At 32.4% G+C, this 18,712-nt stretch overlaps 1 protein-coding gene and 1 long non-coding RNA gene across 2 annotated transcripts in view; one reads left to right on the top strand and one right to left on the bottom strand.

Moving 5' to 3' along the window:
- LOC126881990 (macro domain-containing protein CT2219-like) overlaps window positions 1–17,811 on the bottom strand; it is a 40,088-nt gene extending 22,277 nt beyond the window's left edge. Inside the window, exon 1 of the mRNA XM_050646755.1 lies at window positions 17,459–17,811. Within this exon, the coding sequence (XP_050502712.1) occupies window positions 17,459–17,782 (324 nt within the window). The 5' untranslated portion in view covers window positions 17,783–17,811. The remainder of the gene's footprint in view (window positions 1–17,458) is intronic.
- On the top strand, window positions 6,926–8,200 carry LOC126881993 (uncharacterized). The gene is made up of 2 exons (XR_007697071.1): window positions 6,926–7,140; window positions 7,301–8,200. It is a non-coding gene; the product is annotated as an uncharacterized LOC126881993 (long non-coding RNA).
- Window positions 17,812–18,712: the final 901 nt, after the last annotated feature.

Genomic DNA, 18,712 nt, shown 5'->3' with positions numbered 1-18,712 from the left:
TAGCAGTCTTATATCGTAGTGGTAGTGTCCTGCTGCCTGTAGGCAATTGAAAAGTATATCGTGTTGTACTCTGTCGAATGCCTTCTCGAAGTCGATGAAACAAACATAAACGGTCTTTCGGAATTCACAGCTTTTTTGTAAAAGAACGCGCATACAAAATAGTGCCTCTCTAGTTCCTAGACCATCTCTAAATCCAAATTGCTTATTACCCATTCTACTTTCACACAGAAGGAATACTCGGTTTTGTATAATTCGTAAAAATATCTTAAGTGCGTGACTCATCAAACTGATTAGTCTAAAATCGGGTGGGCCTGCTTTTCTTTGGTAATGTTATAAACAATGACTCCAACCAATCATCTGGTATTTTTCCTTCGTTGTAAATTTTGTTAAAGAAAGTGGTTAAGTAGGTAATGTTTTCCTCGTCCAAAAGTTTAAGTAGCTCAGCAGGGATTTGATCTGGTCCAGGTGCTTTATTGTTTTTGGCTTGCTGTATTGCTTTTCTGACTTCAGAGTTCAGTATACTGGGACCTCTGTCTAACTGGTTGCCACAGGTAGTATGTGGAGCATTTTCTCGAGAAACATCGTCAAAAAGGTCAGTGATGTATCTTTCCCATTCTTTGCACTGTTGTTGGTGAGCACAAATTTTTCCGTCTGCGTTTTAAGTACGTGAGCATTTTTCTGTTTTCTATATCCGGAGGTGTATTTAAGTTTCTTGTGGAGGTTGAAACTGTCATGTTTTTTTGGAGGTCTTCTATTTCGTTACAGGAATTCTCGAGCCAGGATTCTTTGACTTGTCTAATTTTTCTTCTTATGAGTTTGCTGATTTCACGGTATTTGATATTATTTCTATTTTTGTATTTCCGTCGAATTTCCATCAGGTCTAGAATTTCTTGGTTCATCCAGTCATTTTTTGCCAACATTGTAGGTGTTTTTAAAGATTCTCTTATGTCCTCTAAAATAGAGTTTTGAATATCGTACCAACATTCGTTAATAGTCTGTTTTCGTTTGGTATATTTGATATTCTGTACATTTTACTATTTATCTGCTGCGATATGTGTTCGCGCGTTTGGGGGTTTTTAAGGGGTCGAGATATATCTTGCTAGGCTTAGTTGGCTTTGTTAGTTTCTTTAATTTAATTTGTATTTTGGAGCAGAGTAAATTATGATTCGAGTTTATATCAGTGCCAGGGTAAGTTTTTACATCTTTAATATTGTTTCGAAATCGGTGGTTTACTAGGATGTAGTTTATTTGATTCCGTACTATTCTACCTTGTTGTCCATCTTGAGGGGATGTCCACGTGTAGAGACGCCTTTCTGGAAGTTCTTTCTTTGTTGTTTTTAGCACTTCTTCTATTTGATGGTAGAATTCTTCAATTTTCTGCTCATCAGCGTCAGCAGTGGGAGCATAAACTTGGATGATATTTATATTTACAGGTTTATAGGTCCCAAAATTTAGATTCTTAGCAAAATTTCAGTTTGTTTTTCTCTTTTTTAGATGTCAAATCTCTGACGAATGGAGAGGAGGATCAAAACATACTGATCAATACTGCAGATTGAAAAAGAAAGAATTATTATACAAATAACGAATTACTTTTAAATTTAACAACGGAACACAACGAAATGTTAGTTCTTAAAACAATATTATTATGTTTTAATTTGCAGTGAGTATCATTTCTACTGAAAAACTAAATATCATTTCGAGTTACGTCGAAATTTTCCTGTGACCGTAAGAAACGGCCACCAAATGTTTTTAACATTTTACCAAATGTTTTAAAAACATTTTGATATAAATCCAATTTTCTTGAGAATAAACAAAGTTGGAGCTATTATTAGACTAAATTAGATAACATAAATGCTTTTTAATTGTTATTGGTTTTAAGAAATTGTTTTTCTTAGAGAATGTTAGTGTTATTTTAAATAATTATTTAAGAAAAAAAATTAAATTATATACTTTATAGATTTAACTACACACAAGCAAAAGCAACATCATGGAAAGAATTTGGATACAAACTACAAGTAGGATATGTAACAAATAATAGAAACTTTTGGACGAAAATATGACACATGAAGGGAGGAAAACGGAACAAATCCAAATAAACCCAGAACAAGTAGCTTGGGTATGGAAAGAATATTAGGAGAAAAAAATTGATACCGAAGTAATAAAGGATGACAATGTAGCAAATAAGTAGAGAAGAAGTAATAGAAGGATGATCAAGCATAAAAATAAGCAAGGTAGGTGGAGATTATGAAATCGAACCGGAAATGGTAAAATATACGGGAGAAGAAAAAATAAACTGGCTATGCAAAATATATAAAGAGGCGTGGGAAAACAAACAATTCTTAAATCTGTCAAAACAACATCATCGTGCCAATATACAAAAAAGCATAACATGTAAACTAGGACAACTATAGAGCTATACTGCGATAACGATGCCTGTCATCGACATGCTTTAAAATATATATACGAATATAATGGAGAAGAGACAGGCTGTCCGCACATGGGTAGATCGAAGACACGTCTCGGAAGTTCGCGCGTCTTGCTCGTCTTGTACGAACCCTGCGGCACAAGCGATTGTTATCCGCACACTAGCATGATAAAAAGAATTTATTGTATCATGGCACACTAGTCGATTCAGTTTGCTCACATCTTCCAACCAGGAAGAACGCATTTTTTATATAGGGTGTCCCAAAAGTAGCGGAACGGTCGAATATTTCGCGAACTAAACATCGGATCGAAAAACTGAAAAATACTTGTTCAATAATTTTCAAAAATCTATCCAATGATACCAAACACCAATCCCCACTACACCCCCTGGAGGTGGGGTGGGGGGGTAACTTTAAAATCTTAAATGGAAACCCCCAGTTTTTCTTGCAAATTTGGATTCGTTACATAAAAGTAGGCAACTTTTATTCAAGACATTTTTTCGAACTGTGGATAGATGGCGCTATAATTGGGAAAAACGGTTTTTTCGTGATACCATGGGTAAATTATAGAAACGGTCTAATATCTCGAGAAATACACCTCCAAATAAAAAATCAAAAAATACGTCTTTTATATTTTTTAAGAACCTATCGAATAACATAAATCACGACCCTCCACTCCACCCTCTGGAGGTGGGGTGGGGTGTAACTTTAAAATCTTAAATAGGAGCCCTCATTTTTTATTGGAGATTTGGATTCCTTACGTAAAAATAAATAACTTTTATTCGAGACATTTTTTCGAATTATGGATAGATGGCGCTAAATATTTATTCTGATACCATAGCTAAATTATAGAAACGGTCTAATATCTCACGAAATACACTTCCAAATGAGAAACCAAAAAACAGATTTTTAATCTTTTTCGAAAACCTATCGAATAACACCAAACATGACCCTCTAACCCACCACCTGGAGGTGGGGTGGGGGTAACTTTAAAATCTTAAATAGCAACCCCCATTTTTTATTGCAGATTCGTATTCGTCATAAAAAATTAAGCAACATTTATTCGAAACTTTTTTTAAAATTTTTGATAGATGGCGCTAATAAATCGTATTTTTCCAATTAAAGCGCCATCTATTAACAATTCTAAAAAATGTTTCGAATATTTAAGATTTTAAAGTTACCCCCACCCCACCTCCAGGGGGTGGGTTGGAGGGTCACGTTTGGTGTTATTCGAAAGGTTTTCGAAAAAGATTAAAAATCTGTTTTTTAGTTTCTCATTTGGAAGTGCATTTCGTGAGATACTAGACCGTTTCTATAATTTACCTATGGTATCAGGATAAATCGTTTATCCCAATTATAGCGCCATCTATCCACAGTTCGAAAAAATGTCTTGAAATAAAAGTTGCTTACTTTTACGTAACAAATTAAAATCTGCAAAAAAAACTGGGGGTTTCCATTTAAGATTTTAAAGTTAACCCCCACCCCACCCCCAGGGGGTGTAGTGGGGGTTGGTGTTTGGTGTCATTGGATAGATTTTTGAAAATGATTGAACACGTATTTTTCAGTTTTTCGATCCGATGTTTAGTTCGCGAAATATTCGACCGTTCCACTACTTTTGGGACACCTTGTATATCAACCAAAACGACTATGCATTTAGATTTGTGAAAACTACCGTACTGTTACATTTTTAGTATAATTTCGCGACTGCAAATGTGCAAATATTCGTGTATTACGTCAATCCTAATTAGTGGACGGCATTAGCTCAGCGGCAAAATACTGGCCTTTCAAGCCAGAGCGCACTAGTTCGAGTCTCGGCACCAGCAACAAATTTCTAAAAATGATACGAGCCGTTCACCGTGCTTCGGAGGACCCTTAAAGCCGTCGGCCCCTTAGCCTAGTGTGCATCGACACTAAGTGTGTGTGTGTGTGTGTGAAAAAATGGCTTGGATGCGAGTCCGTTAGCCACAGATTTTTATTTTATTTTTACCTCAATTTATTAGTTTTGTTATATTTATACGTATTTCACTTAAATGATTATATTTGTTTCTTTCAAGTAGTTTATGAGTAATTTAAATATTTCCATTTTATGACAACTTAGTAGATATTCTATACTAATTGGAAAATGAACTTGTGTTTGTCGTAAATTGTAATATAATTGATTTATATATCTCTCGTTAATGGTATAGGATATATTAAACTACATGAAATAGGATTAAAGATGAATTGGAGCCGGAACAACTCGAAAGGATCTTCCCGGCAAAAATGCCAAAGATACCAAACATCGATTAAGTGATACATGATTTGTTAGAAGTCATTTGCTCCTGGTAGAGTTTTATTTTAAAACAGATCTTGAGCAAAGCATGGGAACACGATATTGATGTTCACAACGTGTTTGTAGACTTCAAACAGGCATACGACTCAGTCAAAAGAAACAAACTATACTATATATTGGCTGAATTGGCAATACCACACAAGTTAATAAGACTCATTAAAGCCACAATGGATGAAACTCAGGCATGTGTACGAATACAAAACCACCGGACAGACTTTTTTAACATTTCGCAGGGACTAAAACAGGGAGATGGGCTGGCCCCAACATTGTTTAACCTGGCACTGGAGTATGCGGTTAGGCAAATGCAAACTGGACGAGGAAATCTACTGACCAACCGAACGGTTCAACTGGCCGCTTATGCTGATGATATTAATATTATGAGTAGAACATCAACAGGAGCACAGGAAACATATGCAGAGTTAAAAACACAAACAAAAATGCTAGGTCTGGAAATTAACACAGAAAAAACAAAAATAATGACTCAGACGAGAAGAAATATAGTCCCAGAAAACATTATACATGAAGATGACATTGAAACGGTTGAAAAGTTTACATACCTGGGAGTAGAAATATATGCCGACGGATCAGAAGATGGAGAAATAAGGAAGAGAATAACGCAGGCAAACAGAGCTTATTTTGCCCTCTCCCATATATTTCGGTCAAAAAGTGTCCACCGAAATACAAAGATGAGAATCTATAAAACCTTAATTCGACCAATAACATGCTATGGCAGTGAAGTCTGGGTGCTGAAAGAAACATCCAAAAACAAACTCGACACATTCGAAAGGAAAGTACTTAGGAGAATACTAGGACCTGTGAGGGAAAACGGAATCTTCAGAAGTCGATACAACAACGAGCTTTATCAACTTTATAAGGAAACGCCCCTGTCAGACTTCATTAGATTACAAAGATTGCAATGGGCCGGACATGTGATAAGAATGGGAGAGGATAGGCTACCAAAACGAGCACTGAATGCTAGAATGCAAGGAAAGAGACCGGTTGGGAAGCCACGAAAGCGCTGGGAAGACACAGTAAACAGCGACGCACAAGCCCTTTTAGGAGTCCGTGTATGGAGAAGAGCAGCCACAGACAGGAGGGTGGAGGCAAAAAATAAAGGAGGCCAAGGCTCAATTTGGGCTGTAATGCCGTAGAAGAAGAAGAAGAAGAAGAAGAAGAAGAGTTTTATTTTATTTAATTCTTAACTAGAAATATATATATACACATTTTGAGTGAAATACTTGGCTATTTGACCCAAGATAGAACCTGATGGAAAAACGTAATTAGCAAAAGGTACATAATTAGATAAAATACGCATTTTTTGACATACAAATAAGAATTTTATATTCACCATTGGAGTGCGTACGGGTCATATGTCAAAAAATGCGCAATAACTACCTCTTAAAACCTACTAAATTTAATTTGCATATCTCAACCGGTTTTAGAACAATTAATAAATCATCAGTTTGTAAGAAAAAATTCAACATCCCGTATCTCGGAAACGAAGCATTTGAGAACATATGTTTATAAAGAAAACGGTCATTATTTTTTCATGCAGAATTACCCCTTAAAGTTTGTCGCACTCATTTAGAAACACCCTGTATTGATAAATAACGTTGCTAGTTGTTAAAGTACCTAACTTTTTTATTATCCAACATAAGCTAATGAATCAAAAAGCAAAATGTTAAGAAAACCTAAGGCTACAGTTGAGTTTTAATTTCAATATTTTATATACGCTATAATATTCCACATGGTGTTCCAAACTTTGAGGAAAAAACACACTACCATTGTTACACCCGGTATGACACTTACCTGTATAGCAACAAGATTATTACATCCATATTCTTGAAGAATAAAGCTATAACATACTAAAAAATCACTCAAATCGGACAAGAGGTTTAGGAAATTCGAGACATCAAATATGTCCCGTTTTTAAGGTGGTGCGTTAATTTTGCTGCTCAGTGTATGAATTCACAGCGGGGGCCGGTTTGATTTAAATACTAAATATCTTTGTTTGTAGGCGAATATATTTTAGAGAAAACATCTTGCTTAGTAAAGGGAAATGCAAAAAAGTATTTACATTATTATCTTCAAGCTATTTATCAAATATTGTACAATCCTTCAATTTACTTACAAGTATATAGATATATTTTATCAAAAAAATGCATTTAAGTAATCCACAAATAGTAGACTTTTATGTGTAATCTGTAATAATCCTAATAAGTTGCACAGTTGTAAATATCTTAGTGTATTAGATATTAGAGAAATACATGTAAGTAGAATAAAAATTGATTCAAAAAAATTCAAGAAATCAGTACCTGTGCTTTTCATTGTAAGCAAGTGAAAAAATAATAATACAATAAAAACCGGAACTAATAGAAAAATTTTGTAAGTAAATATTGTCTAAAAACTATCACATAGTTTATACATAACATACAATATGGCTGCCTTCAGTCTCCTCGCACTTGTCCAGGTTGCATAGTGCGTGGGGGTCCTTAATGTCTAGAAAATATATTATATATCTTATAAAATAACAACTTTGTTACAGCACAACAGAAATGGAATGCCAGCAGTGTTTTAAAAGATTTCCAAACGAAAGACTCATGAAACAACATTATGTCAAACACCTCTTCTGTGATTACTGTGGAAAAATGTTTCCTTCCTTTGCACAGAAACAAGAACACGAGTTATTGCTCCACACTAGCCAATGTCCACATTGTGAAAAGATTGTCAGAAAATCAAATTTGAATGAACATTGTGAAAAAAGCCACCATTTTAAGTGTTGTAAATGTGATAGATGGTTTACGAAAAAAGAGGAATGTGACAATCATCAAAGGTTACAGCATATACTATGAAAACTCATTTAAATCTTCTTAAGGGCATAGGCGCAAAATATCGCCTGTCAAAATATTCAATATGTTTTAAATGTACTCATTTTTTTCGAATCCTGAGAAAACTAATAAATATTTTTGAAAATTTAAACGCAGAATGAAAGATTACTTTATTACTGAGGGCCGAAAGTCCCTGAAAACTTCTATATTGTTTATTTTAATAAGTTACAGGGGTGAAAATAAAGGAGAAAATTTATTGTGATTTTTAATTGCAAATACAAGAATATTCAGTGAATAGGCACGATTTGGCAACGCTCGTTAATAGTGTAATCTTTCATTCTGGGTTTAAATTTTTTCAAAAATATTTATTAGTTGTCTCAGGATTTAAAAAAATGAATACATTTAAAACACTGAAAATTTTGACAGACGACATTTATCGCCTTTCCCCTTAACAGTGATATTCTATGGACATTTCAAGAATAATCAAAATTTAAGGGTTTTTCATAGCTACAGATGTACAGGGAAAAACCATAGTAAAAAATTTGCTTCTTAAAGAAAAACAAATTGTGATTAGAACTAAATTAGATTATTAATAATTAAAAACATATACTTAGTAACATTTTTTTTTATTATTTTTTGTCGTCATTTAGTGCAGTCAGTGAAGGCTCCGAATTCCATCCTACTGTATCAATTTACTTGATATTTTCACTGTAAGTAGGGAATAGCTCAAGAAACAAAGTCTACCCTATGCCCATGTGCACTTTTATATTGGGGGTGGCTCCCACCCCTTTTTGGGGGTGGAAAATTTTTTGGTCAAAATAACTACTGAAGTGGTTACAGAACTTAATTTTAAGCAAATACTGTTCTATAATTTTTTTTTAAACTCAACACATTTTGTGTTATTCGTGATTGAAAATTTGCCATTTTCAGCCATTTTCAATCCTTAAATACCTTAAAAATTATGCATCTAATGAAAAAAACTATATTAAATATTTTTGTAGCTTATGAAAAATCGAAGAGATTCATTTCTTTACAAATCTTCTAGTTATAATGCAAAAAGAGATATGGTAGGTGAAAAAGGATTTTTTTGTGCATGCTCACATCAGTGTATTCAATAGGGAACTTGCATATACCCTATTCCACGAACATATGCCTGTTTTGGATTACTTCGACAACGAATATTCTACTGTGCAAAATAAGAAGAACGAAAATAAATTGCAAATTACATTGTTGTTTATTGGAATAATTATTAGCGCCATTTACTTTCGTACTTCTTATGTTACACAGTAAAATATTCGTTGTTGAAGTAATCCAAAACAGGCGTATGTTCGTGGAATGGCCCATACTTTTTTATTACATAATATTGTTCAGTTTTGTTTAAAAATGAGATTTCCAAAATTTCACGCTTCAAAAACTCATAATAACTTAGAAGTACAAGTTTAAAGTCTTCTGTATTTTAAAATAGTTCAAACGACCCGTGACGTCACATAGTTTAACTTTATGGTTATATTTATGGTTATATTTAGGAGTATTTTTTTCTTCTTTTTAGTTTATTGGCCTTCACCTACTTGGGTATTTGGCAAGCTCATCGTCGCGGAATAAGGGAAAAATATTTATATTCTAATGAATGACATTTTATAGTATGTAATTAGTCATTGTAATAATATATACCAGATTGTTGAGATTGGAGTTTGATACAGTTTTTGAAGGAAAGGAAAGAAGGTTTACTATGGAAAATAAAAGAAAACATCATAAGTGTTGTTTAGTGCCATTTTCTAAAAGTACAAGTTTTCTATGGATTTAAAATAGTTCAAACGATCAAACGTATTTTCTACTGACGTTTATAATGTCTAATTTAAAATTATATACAATTTTGTTTACTTTGTTGGTGCAGAATGTAAACACACAACAATGTATTTATTTATATTTCCTTGTAACTATAAAATCTACGAATAAAAATATTTTTAAAATAAAGTATTCATTAAATACAGTGGAACCTCGATAAGTCGGCCCCCGATAACCCGAATGTCCGGCTAACCCGGACCGATTTTCATCAGACAAACATTTCAACAATAAAAATATATGTATTATGTTAAAACATTTTATCTGCAGCCGCTTCTGGAATGTCTTAAAAATATCGAATTTCATTGATAAAACTTCCCTTCAATCATAATATAATATTTGAGAGATAATGGGTATCTGTGTAATTTGAACTACATGATAGTAAAAATGACTCATGCACACGGCGGCGGCAGAGCGACATTCATTATCGCAGACAACAGGCACCTGTTATTCCTTTATTTATTTTCAACTGTCTTTTAAAAAATTGTTTTTTAAACAATGGTCTTTTAAACAATGAAAGAGTCACTGTTCTTAAATTACATAAGCAGACCAGACGAAATTATTGACACAACCAAACTGACTGAGTTTTTTTACCTAGAAATTAATAATACTCTATATTGTCTATACTAAACCACAGTATATAGAGGTTCCACAGTAGAACCACTCTCCGAAAAATTGGAAGTAAAATCTTTCAACGCGCAGGGCGGCTGCGCATATTTCCTGGCCGCGCGAGAACCATTCTTCCATTGCTAGTCGAGTAGGAACGTACGGGTTAACAGTGCCGTATTTTGCTTAAATTGAGTTAGTTTTGTGAATAATTGTTAATATTGTGAAGTTGAACATGAGTAAAATTCGAACTGGTATTAGTCGGTGTTCAGCAAAAATGTGCACGAACAATTCAAAAAATTGAAACTACAGTGTTTTCCGATTTCCCAAGGAAGCTGATAGGTACGTATATAATTTTTAATTTGCTTATTTAACCACCTTAACAGAATAGCATCATTATTATTGGAAATAGTAAAATGTTACCTGCAGTTTTTTAAATACTTAAGATACAATAATTATGTTTACAAAGAGGAAATTATTTTTTAAAGATTTTTTGATATATATTATATGTTTATATATATATAAATTTGGGTTCAAAACGTCCTCCGACGCTGTCCGATGCCTTGTTGTCAATATCTTCTATCATTGCAATTTTCATCTTCTAATCGTCGTACACTCATTGATTATCTTACTCCTTGTATATCCACGTCGCTCTTGGCCTTCTTCTTTTCCTGTTTTCTGTAGGTATCCATTTCATAATTTTCTTTAGCAGTCTCTCCTCCACCATTCTCTGAACATGTCCGTACCACGTTAATTGTTTCTTCTCAATGCATCTATGACCGTTTCCTGTAAATTCATTATTTGCTTTACTTACTCATTTCTAACCCGGTCCAATCTCGATGTTCTACTTGCTCTTCTTAGGGCGTCCATCTCGGTAGCTTCTATTTTACTTTTTTGGTGTTCCTTTACTCTCCATGTTTCGGATCCCTATACCAATGTGCTCTTAATCATGGTGTTGTATATTCTCATTTTTCTTTGTTTCTCTATCTTGGTACTCCACAAAACTCCGTTCAATGATTTAATTATATCTCTAATTATCGTTCTTTCTTTATTGACTGTGCTCTTAATTTCTGCATCGTCCGCATCTTCTTTGCTGAAATTAATTCCCAAATACTTATATTTACCACAACTAGTTATTTTCTGATTATATTGTCCAATATCATATCAGTTGAATCTTCACCTAGGCATAAATATTGTGTTTTTTCTACATTCATCTGCATATTATACCGGGTGTCCACTTATATTTTCCCCCATTTTAACTACGTATAACTTCTAAACGGCTCAGGATAGAAACATGAGGTTTCCGCTGAAATGTTTTATTTTAGTAAAAGTTTTGTATGAATCGATTGAGTTTTTTATATCGCTTTCAATTACGAAAATAAAAATGGCGGATTTTTGAAAAAAACTTTGTTGACTTTTTTTAATAGAACACCCAGTATATTTTTATGTAAATTGAAAGAACGATCATTCACCTAGCCAGCGATATAAAGTTTTCTAAAATCGGTTCTCAAATCACTGAGTAATTAATTTTTAAAATGAGAGGTGCAACGTGGATATCACATACCTAAATAACATAGCTAAGCAAATTGATATTATGTGATGTGTTTCCACATTGCATCTCTCATTTTAAAAATTAATTGCTCAGTTATTTGACAACCGATTTTAAAAAATATTATATCGTTGGATAGGTAAATGACCATTTTTTCAAGTTAAAAAAAAATATACTGGGTGTTTTAATAAAAAAAGTCAACAAAATTTTTTTTTTCAAAAATCCGCCATTTTTTATTTAAAAGCGATATGAAAAATGGCCATTTACCTAAAAACTTGAAAAAAACGATCATTTTCCTATCTAACGATATAAAAATTTTCAGAATCGGTTGTCAAATTACTGAGCAATTAATTTTTAAAATGAGAGATGCAATGTGGAAATCACATAACATAATATCAATTTGCTTAGTTAGAGAGTTGCACCTCTCATTTTAAAAATTAATTACTCAGTGATTTGACAATCGATTTTGAAAAACTTTATATCGCTGGATAGGTGAATGACCTTTCTTTTAATTTACAAAAAAATATACTGGGTGTTCCATTAAAAAAAGTCAACTACGTTTTTTTAAAAAATCCGCCATTTTTCTTTTCGTATTTGAAAGCGATATAAAAAATTAAATCCATTCAGACAAAACTTTTACTAAAATAAAATATTTCAGCGAAAACCGCATATTTCTATCTTGAGCCGTTTAGAAGTTATAGGCAGTTAAAATGGGGGAAAATATAAGTGGACACCCAGTATTATATATTCATGAAAGTTAATAATAGCCGGAAAATTTAGTGTTGTCTAAATAGTAAGTAAATTTATTTTATTTTCAGAGCACGAAATTGGGCAATGTTGTGCCAGAGAGAAGATTTGTTAAAGAAAACAAACTTAAATTTGAACAGATTATGCAGTGTGCATTTTGAAAATACTATGGTTTCAAATAAAACTCGGAACAGGTTATGTAAAAACGCAGTACCACGTTTATTTCCTTCAATAGAAGACAGTCCAAACCAACATTCAAATGTTGATCAAGGTGAGTTTATATGTTTGAAAGCTGAAATTTCCGTGTAAACCTAAGAATGTTCTGCTAATTATATTGTTGACGTATAAATTTGTTGTATTGTAGTATTGCAATAAATTATAGCTTGTTTACTATGTAAACAACTTTACTATTTGTTATTAAAAACATATCAAACTTATTTTGAAACTATTTCTTGTGTAATGTTATATATTTTATTAGTTTTTGGTGTAATAAACCACAACTTATAAAATTCAATATTATCAACATCAAAATCGGAATTGATTGTGTGACCACATTATTCCTTCATTCAACTCATTTTTAATCCCCTCGAAATTAAAGGTAATTTTTGATCTGGAAATACCAAGCTGCCCCTTGCAATCTATCTGCTCTGTACAAAAATATTTAAGCGGAATTTTGACGTGGAAATACCACAGTATATTGAGGGAAATTCCATCTATATACTGTGGAAATACCATATATTGTCGAAATAAAAGACGGTATGAAACTTTCTAAGAAATTATAATCCATTTGCTGCTATTCTCTTTGCTATTTCTATTGTTGGAATACAACTTTGTTGGATTTGCATTTGTTGAATATTTTTGATTTCAAAATAACAAAAGGCTAACTGGAACCGTTGATTTTATAACAATTATGTATAGAACCTTTTTTGTTTTAAATTTTTATGTAGAACATTTTTCTATAGAACATTCCTTACGCTAAAGCATAGTTTTAGAAATATTGACGAAAAACGTAAAAAAACTACTAATTTGCCGACTTCTCCCCCATCTCCCCCCAAAACCGGACTCTCAAAATGGTGTAACTTTTTACTGAACAATATGTGGACCATATAGAACAATTTGGTGTTGAAGGAAAAGTTTTACTTTGGATGTCTGGGTTTGCGAATGGATTTAGTGTCCGCAGTCATATAAACCCAAACAAACAACAAGTTTTAAAGCTAATTATGTTTCCAAATTATTAATTTCCTAATGTTGTTCTGAAGCTATTTTCTTGTGGCATTTTTACAATTTTAACTATTTATAATGGGAAATAAGCCACAATATTATTAAAAAATGATTTTTATTAACGTTTCGACGCCCAAATCGGGTGCCGTTGTCAAAATACAAAATACTACTGTAGTATTTTGTATTTTGACAACGGCACCCGATTTGGGCGTCGAAACGTTAATAAAAATCATTTTTTAATAATATTGTGGCTTATTTCCCATTATAAATAGTTAAAATTGTAAAAATGTCACAAGAAAATAGCTTCAGAACAACATTAGGAAATTGATAATTTGGAAACATAATTAGCTTTAAAACTTGTTGTTTGTTTGGGTGTATATGACTGCGGACACTAAATCCATTCGCAAATTTTAATTTTTTTTTTACTTATTAGTCATATTTCCTATACAATTTTATCCGTAAAGTAATACTAACATTAATTTCTAATAAATAATCCTTTTTATATTTTTTTGATAATTTAGTTAGTTAAGTAATTCATAATTTAGTTTTACAATGTATTTTTTTGATAATTACTTCTTTTATAATATTATATAATAAATTTTTCTGCAGCTCTTTACTTAATTCAAGAGCTATTTTACTATATATTTTTCATGTTTCTGATTTTTTTAGGGGGAGAATAGGAATCACCCGGTACTCTCTCCAACTATCTGAAATATCTTCCGATATCCATATTTGAATAAAAAAATTTAATAGTGTTTTTTTTCTATTTTGATATAAATTTGCCAACATAATATAAGGTATATTCCTATTCCTGGCGAAGTATTTTTCTTATTCTTAAGACTTATTTCTAATTCATACAAACTAAACGACACTGAAAGTGGATAATATTGTGTAGTGGATAACACTAGACATAATTTTCTTAAAAACGCATCAACCCATTCTCCTTTGGTCACTGGATTTACTTGTGGTTTAAAAATGGATTTGACTAGACTATTTCCAGCAGACATCCTGACAATACAGATGCTTTGTTGATCTGACTCCTAAGTCCTTTACTGGGCCACAATCTAACTTCAAAAAATAATTTTATTAACGTTTTGACTTCCAATTCGGACATCGTTGTCAAAATACAAAATATTAATTTATTTTTGTATTTTGACAACGGCGTCTGAATTGGAAGTCGAAACGTTAATAAAATTATTTTTTCAAGTTAAATTGTGGCTAAAAATCACCATAAATTATAAAAGGCTTCTCGAGACTATTAAAAAACTTTTTCCGTTCATTTACTGTGATTTTAAGATTTGGTTTTACTGTAAAACCATGTAAAATTTTTACATAATATATAGAATAAATGGACTTTTTAGTAGTTTGAATTTTAATTGATATACTCTTGCACATTACGCGATTGATTTGATGAAAAGTAGGACTATTGCAAAATTTAATTAATTTTTTGCAGACTACAACTGAAACTAAACGAATAATGCAGAAAACACAAAAAATCGCCGATATAAAACCAAATTAACCTATGAAATGCCAATAGTGACAAAATTTCATAAATGTCAATATTGTGAAAATTTCATAACAGTGGAGTAAACTTGCCTGCCTTTGGACGAATTACAAACAAGCGTTACGACGCGGTAAATTTAAATTACTCCTCCTGGTTTAAAAACAGAGTATAGTAATGCCGTGAGAGCTTCGAGATTAACCTCCTTTTTATTTGACGTTTATAGGACGTGTACAATATATTAAAAACCATTGAGATTTAAAACTTGCGCAATACCGTTGATATTTTAAATACCGTTGAAATATAAACATTGAATTGTAATATTGTTTTTCATTTATTAAACCCTTTAGTTTTGTAATATTAACATTTAGTAAGAACATCTGGACAGTTAAATATGGGAAGGCGCATTTTTTATTTTAATAAATAATAGTAGTAGGCCCAGAAATATTTAGTACGGCTCTGTAAGGTTAACCAAAGGAGCGTGCGGCCTCCGCCAGCCTCCACCACTGGTGAATTACCAATTTCGTACTTTGCCGGTTTACTTCCAAAGATCAAAGCACCGACCGACGAGTGGTTTTACTGTGGAACCTCTTTATACTGTGACTAAACTCTATACAACCATAGGTAACTGTGCATATATATTTCATATTATTTTGCTTATAAGGGACTTTATCTATTCTATAAGTATACCGTATTTTATTAATTTTTACCATGCTCTCCGGCTAACCCGGATTTTCGATAACCCGGATTGGCCGCGGTCCCGATTAATCCGAGTTATCAAGGTTCCACTGTACTGCGATTTTAACTTCTTACATTATTTAAAATATAAATAAATAATACTAATGTACCAGAGTGTGAATTAAGAATAAATAAATATATTTTTAATTATTCAATGTTCAAACATAAAATTTAAAAGCCACCCCTGTACATATGCCTTTAAAATAATTCATATATTTATGTTTGTATCTGAAATAATGACCTTCCCAGTTTAAAAGAAATCACGCAATCTCGCAAAATCTTATTAGGTTAAGTGCGTACCTAATTTGATATTTTGAAAACAGCCCTTAACAGAATGGCATATCTTTATCAATACACAAAACAGATGTGAGTTGATGCGACGTTCAGGCAAAACAGAAAGCGACCTTATTGAGACCTCTAGTGAAAATAATGCATTCCAATGTTGATTTTATAATTTAATTTGGAACATTTGGAACAATTTTCATTTTAGGCAAAGTCCACAAAACTCTGCATTTTTAAGACTAGCCCTCTTATTCAATAATTAGCCCTAATTTTTTTTATTCTTTCACAAAATCAGTATTTAACCCTTAACTACAGAGATCTGGTATTTCTTACCAGTGGGTATTCCCAAAATGGGGATTTCGTGGTAACCTCACCACTTACAAGTTCATGTGTCTCTGTACCTCTCAGGCAGTTTGTATAACAGTGCTAGGCAAAGTGGGTAGTGTGCATTTTCAATATTTTCTTTTGTAGCACACATGAGAAATCTTAACAGGTAAAAATTACCGGAGGTCTGTTTTAAGTAGGTAAGTATTTTTATATGGGTACTACATTTCTGTGGTGCTAAGGCAAAACCCGATATGTCAAAAAACGTGATTTTGCAGCAGATGAGTTTAAAGGTTCATGGTGTTGTTGTAATAGTGGACTATCGGAAACTAATTTTATCATCTACTGGTTACAGGGATGCGTTTAGCCATGTAGGCTTTTGTCATCATATTATTTATCGCTCAATGTACATATTTGCTTTAAAAACAAAAAATCGATAATTTTTGACATATCGGGTTTTGCCTTAGTACCACAGTTTTGTAAACGTGAAATGTTAATAATATTTTTTTGTGTTTTTAGGGAAAGAGTAAAGAAATGGACTGTGGAAGTCATCCTGGACCTTCAATGAAGGTTAAATTTAAAGATAAAAATTTTAAGGAAACTTTGCAGAAATGGAATTGCCATTTAATTCTGTGACAATTTTACCTCTTGCAGATTTTTCTCATGGATGTATAAATTTTCGTAAATGGTATTTTATTTTCCTTTGTGATTCTATGTTACATTTATTTCTTAAAAAAAATCAAAATTTTTGTTCATAGCACTTATGGCCGTTTGTTTCAATAGACCAAAAATGTTACCAAAATTATCCTATTAGATTATTCTTTAAAAATCTCATATTATATTTTAAATTCACTCATTTCACCAGTTTTCCCATATCTAGAGACTCCAGAAAAACACAAAATGCATAGTTTTATTGTTTTTTATTCTTAAGTTTATATTTTGAGTCTACTTTATAATGACCGGTAAAAAATACGGGGGATACGTTGTTACGTGGTAATAATGGAGTGTCTGTATTTAAGGGTTAATGGAATATTTACTTAATTTGTTAATAAGCTGACCACTTACCTCAAGATGCGTAATATCTCCGCTAAAGTAAGAAATCTTATTAACCAAGCTATGATTTTTCGACTTATCTATTTCACAACCCGGTAACATATCTAATTTTGGCAAAAGTTTCTTTGCATCGGCGAATTCTTTCCAAGTAGGAATATCATGCACTGTTTGGTATGATTTATATAATTTGCGTTTTTCTTCCAAGTCCATGGTTAAATATTTACGTTTTTCTGTTTCCCAGTTACTCATTATTCTTGAATTTTTTGAACTATAGTTTTTTAGAATATGTATTGAACACAAATTTTTAAGTTTAGCAGCTGATTTTGAACTGAACATTTTTAGTTTATCTTCTTCCACTTATTCTGATTCTGAGTGGCCTTGGCCTTGGGTGTAAATACTGTTCAGCCAAGATTAGATTGGGAATATTTTGACAGCGTCATTATTGGAAACATAGAACACAAAAATTCCCACTTCTCACTATGGTCTGTTTTTAAACCAGGAGGAGTAATTCAAATTTACCGCCCCGTAATGCTTGTTTGTGCCTTGGGTCTCTGAGGCCTGTTGAGCTGAGCTACATAATGCTTGTTTGTAATTGGTCAAACCTCAGGCAAGTTTACTCCACTGTTATAAAATTTTGACACTATTGGAATTTCATGGGTTAATTAACACTTTAACTGCCAGGTAAATTCAGAGTTTTGTACCGGGTCTTCTGGGCCAAATTATTTTTTTCATCTTAATTACTCTATTTGTGTTTGTTTTGGTTTTAATTGTTTTTTAGTTATTTTTGTAAAAATTGCTGTGTCCTCATTTGGTACACGCGGCCTGTGATTGTGAAATTGTTCCTGATGTCTAGCTGCAGGTCATGATCGAGTACCATAGATGGACACTTAAGGTGAAATAGTCCGCTATCTTAGGGAAGGTCCTAAAAGAAAACGTGCAGCCATTGTCGAGTACAATAACGCAAAAGCATTTGTGGACATGTCAGATCAAAAGACAGCTTACTTAAACTGCTTATGAAAGTCTGTCAAATGGTACAGAGAAGTAGCATTTGAGATGATTACTGGTACTTCACTGGTGAATACTGAATTATTTTCAATAACATCAACCAAAGAAAAATGTCAGTTACAAAAATATTCAAACAAAATGTGTGCATGCAACTTCTTCAAAGTAGTAATAATCTACTTCTTCCTGCACAAGTTCAAGCCAAACATGAACTTACTCAAAATGCTTTGAACAAAAGAGGCAGATGCACGATTTGTTATACAA

The sequence above is a fragment of the Diabrotica virgifera genome, chromosome 3 (genome assembly GCF_917563875.1).
Source record: "Diabrotica virgifera virgifera chromosome 3, PGI_DIABVI_V3a".
Lineage (NCBI taxonomy): Eukaryota > Metazoa > Arthropoda > Insecta > Coleoptera > Chrysomelidae > Diabrotica > Diabrotica virgifera.
The sequence above is the reverse complement of the archived record's forward strand: the minus strand, read 5'-3'. Positions and strand labels throughout refer to the sequence as shown.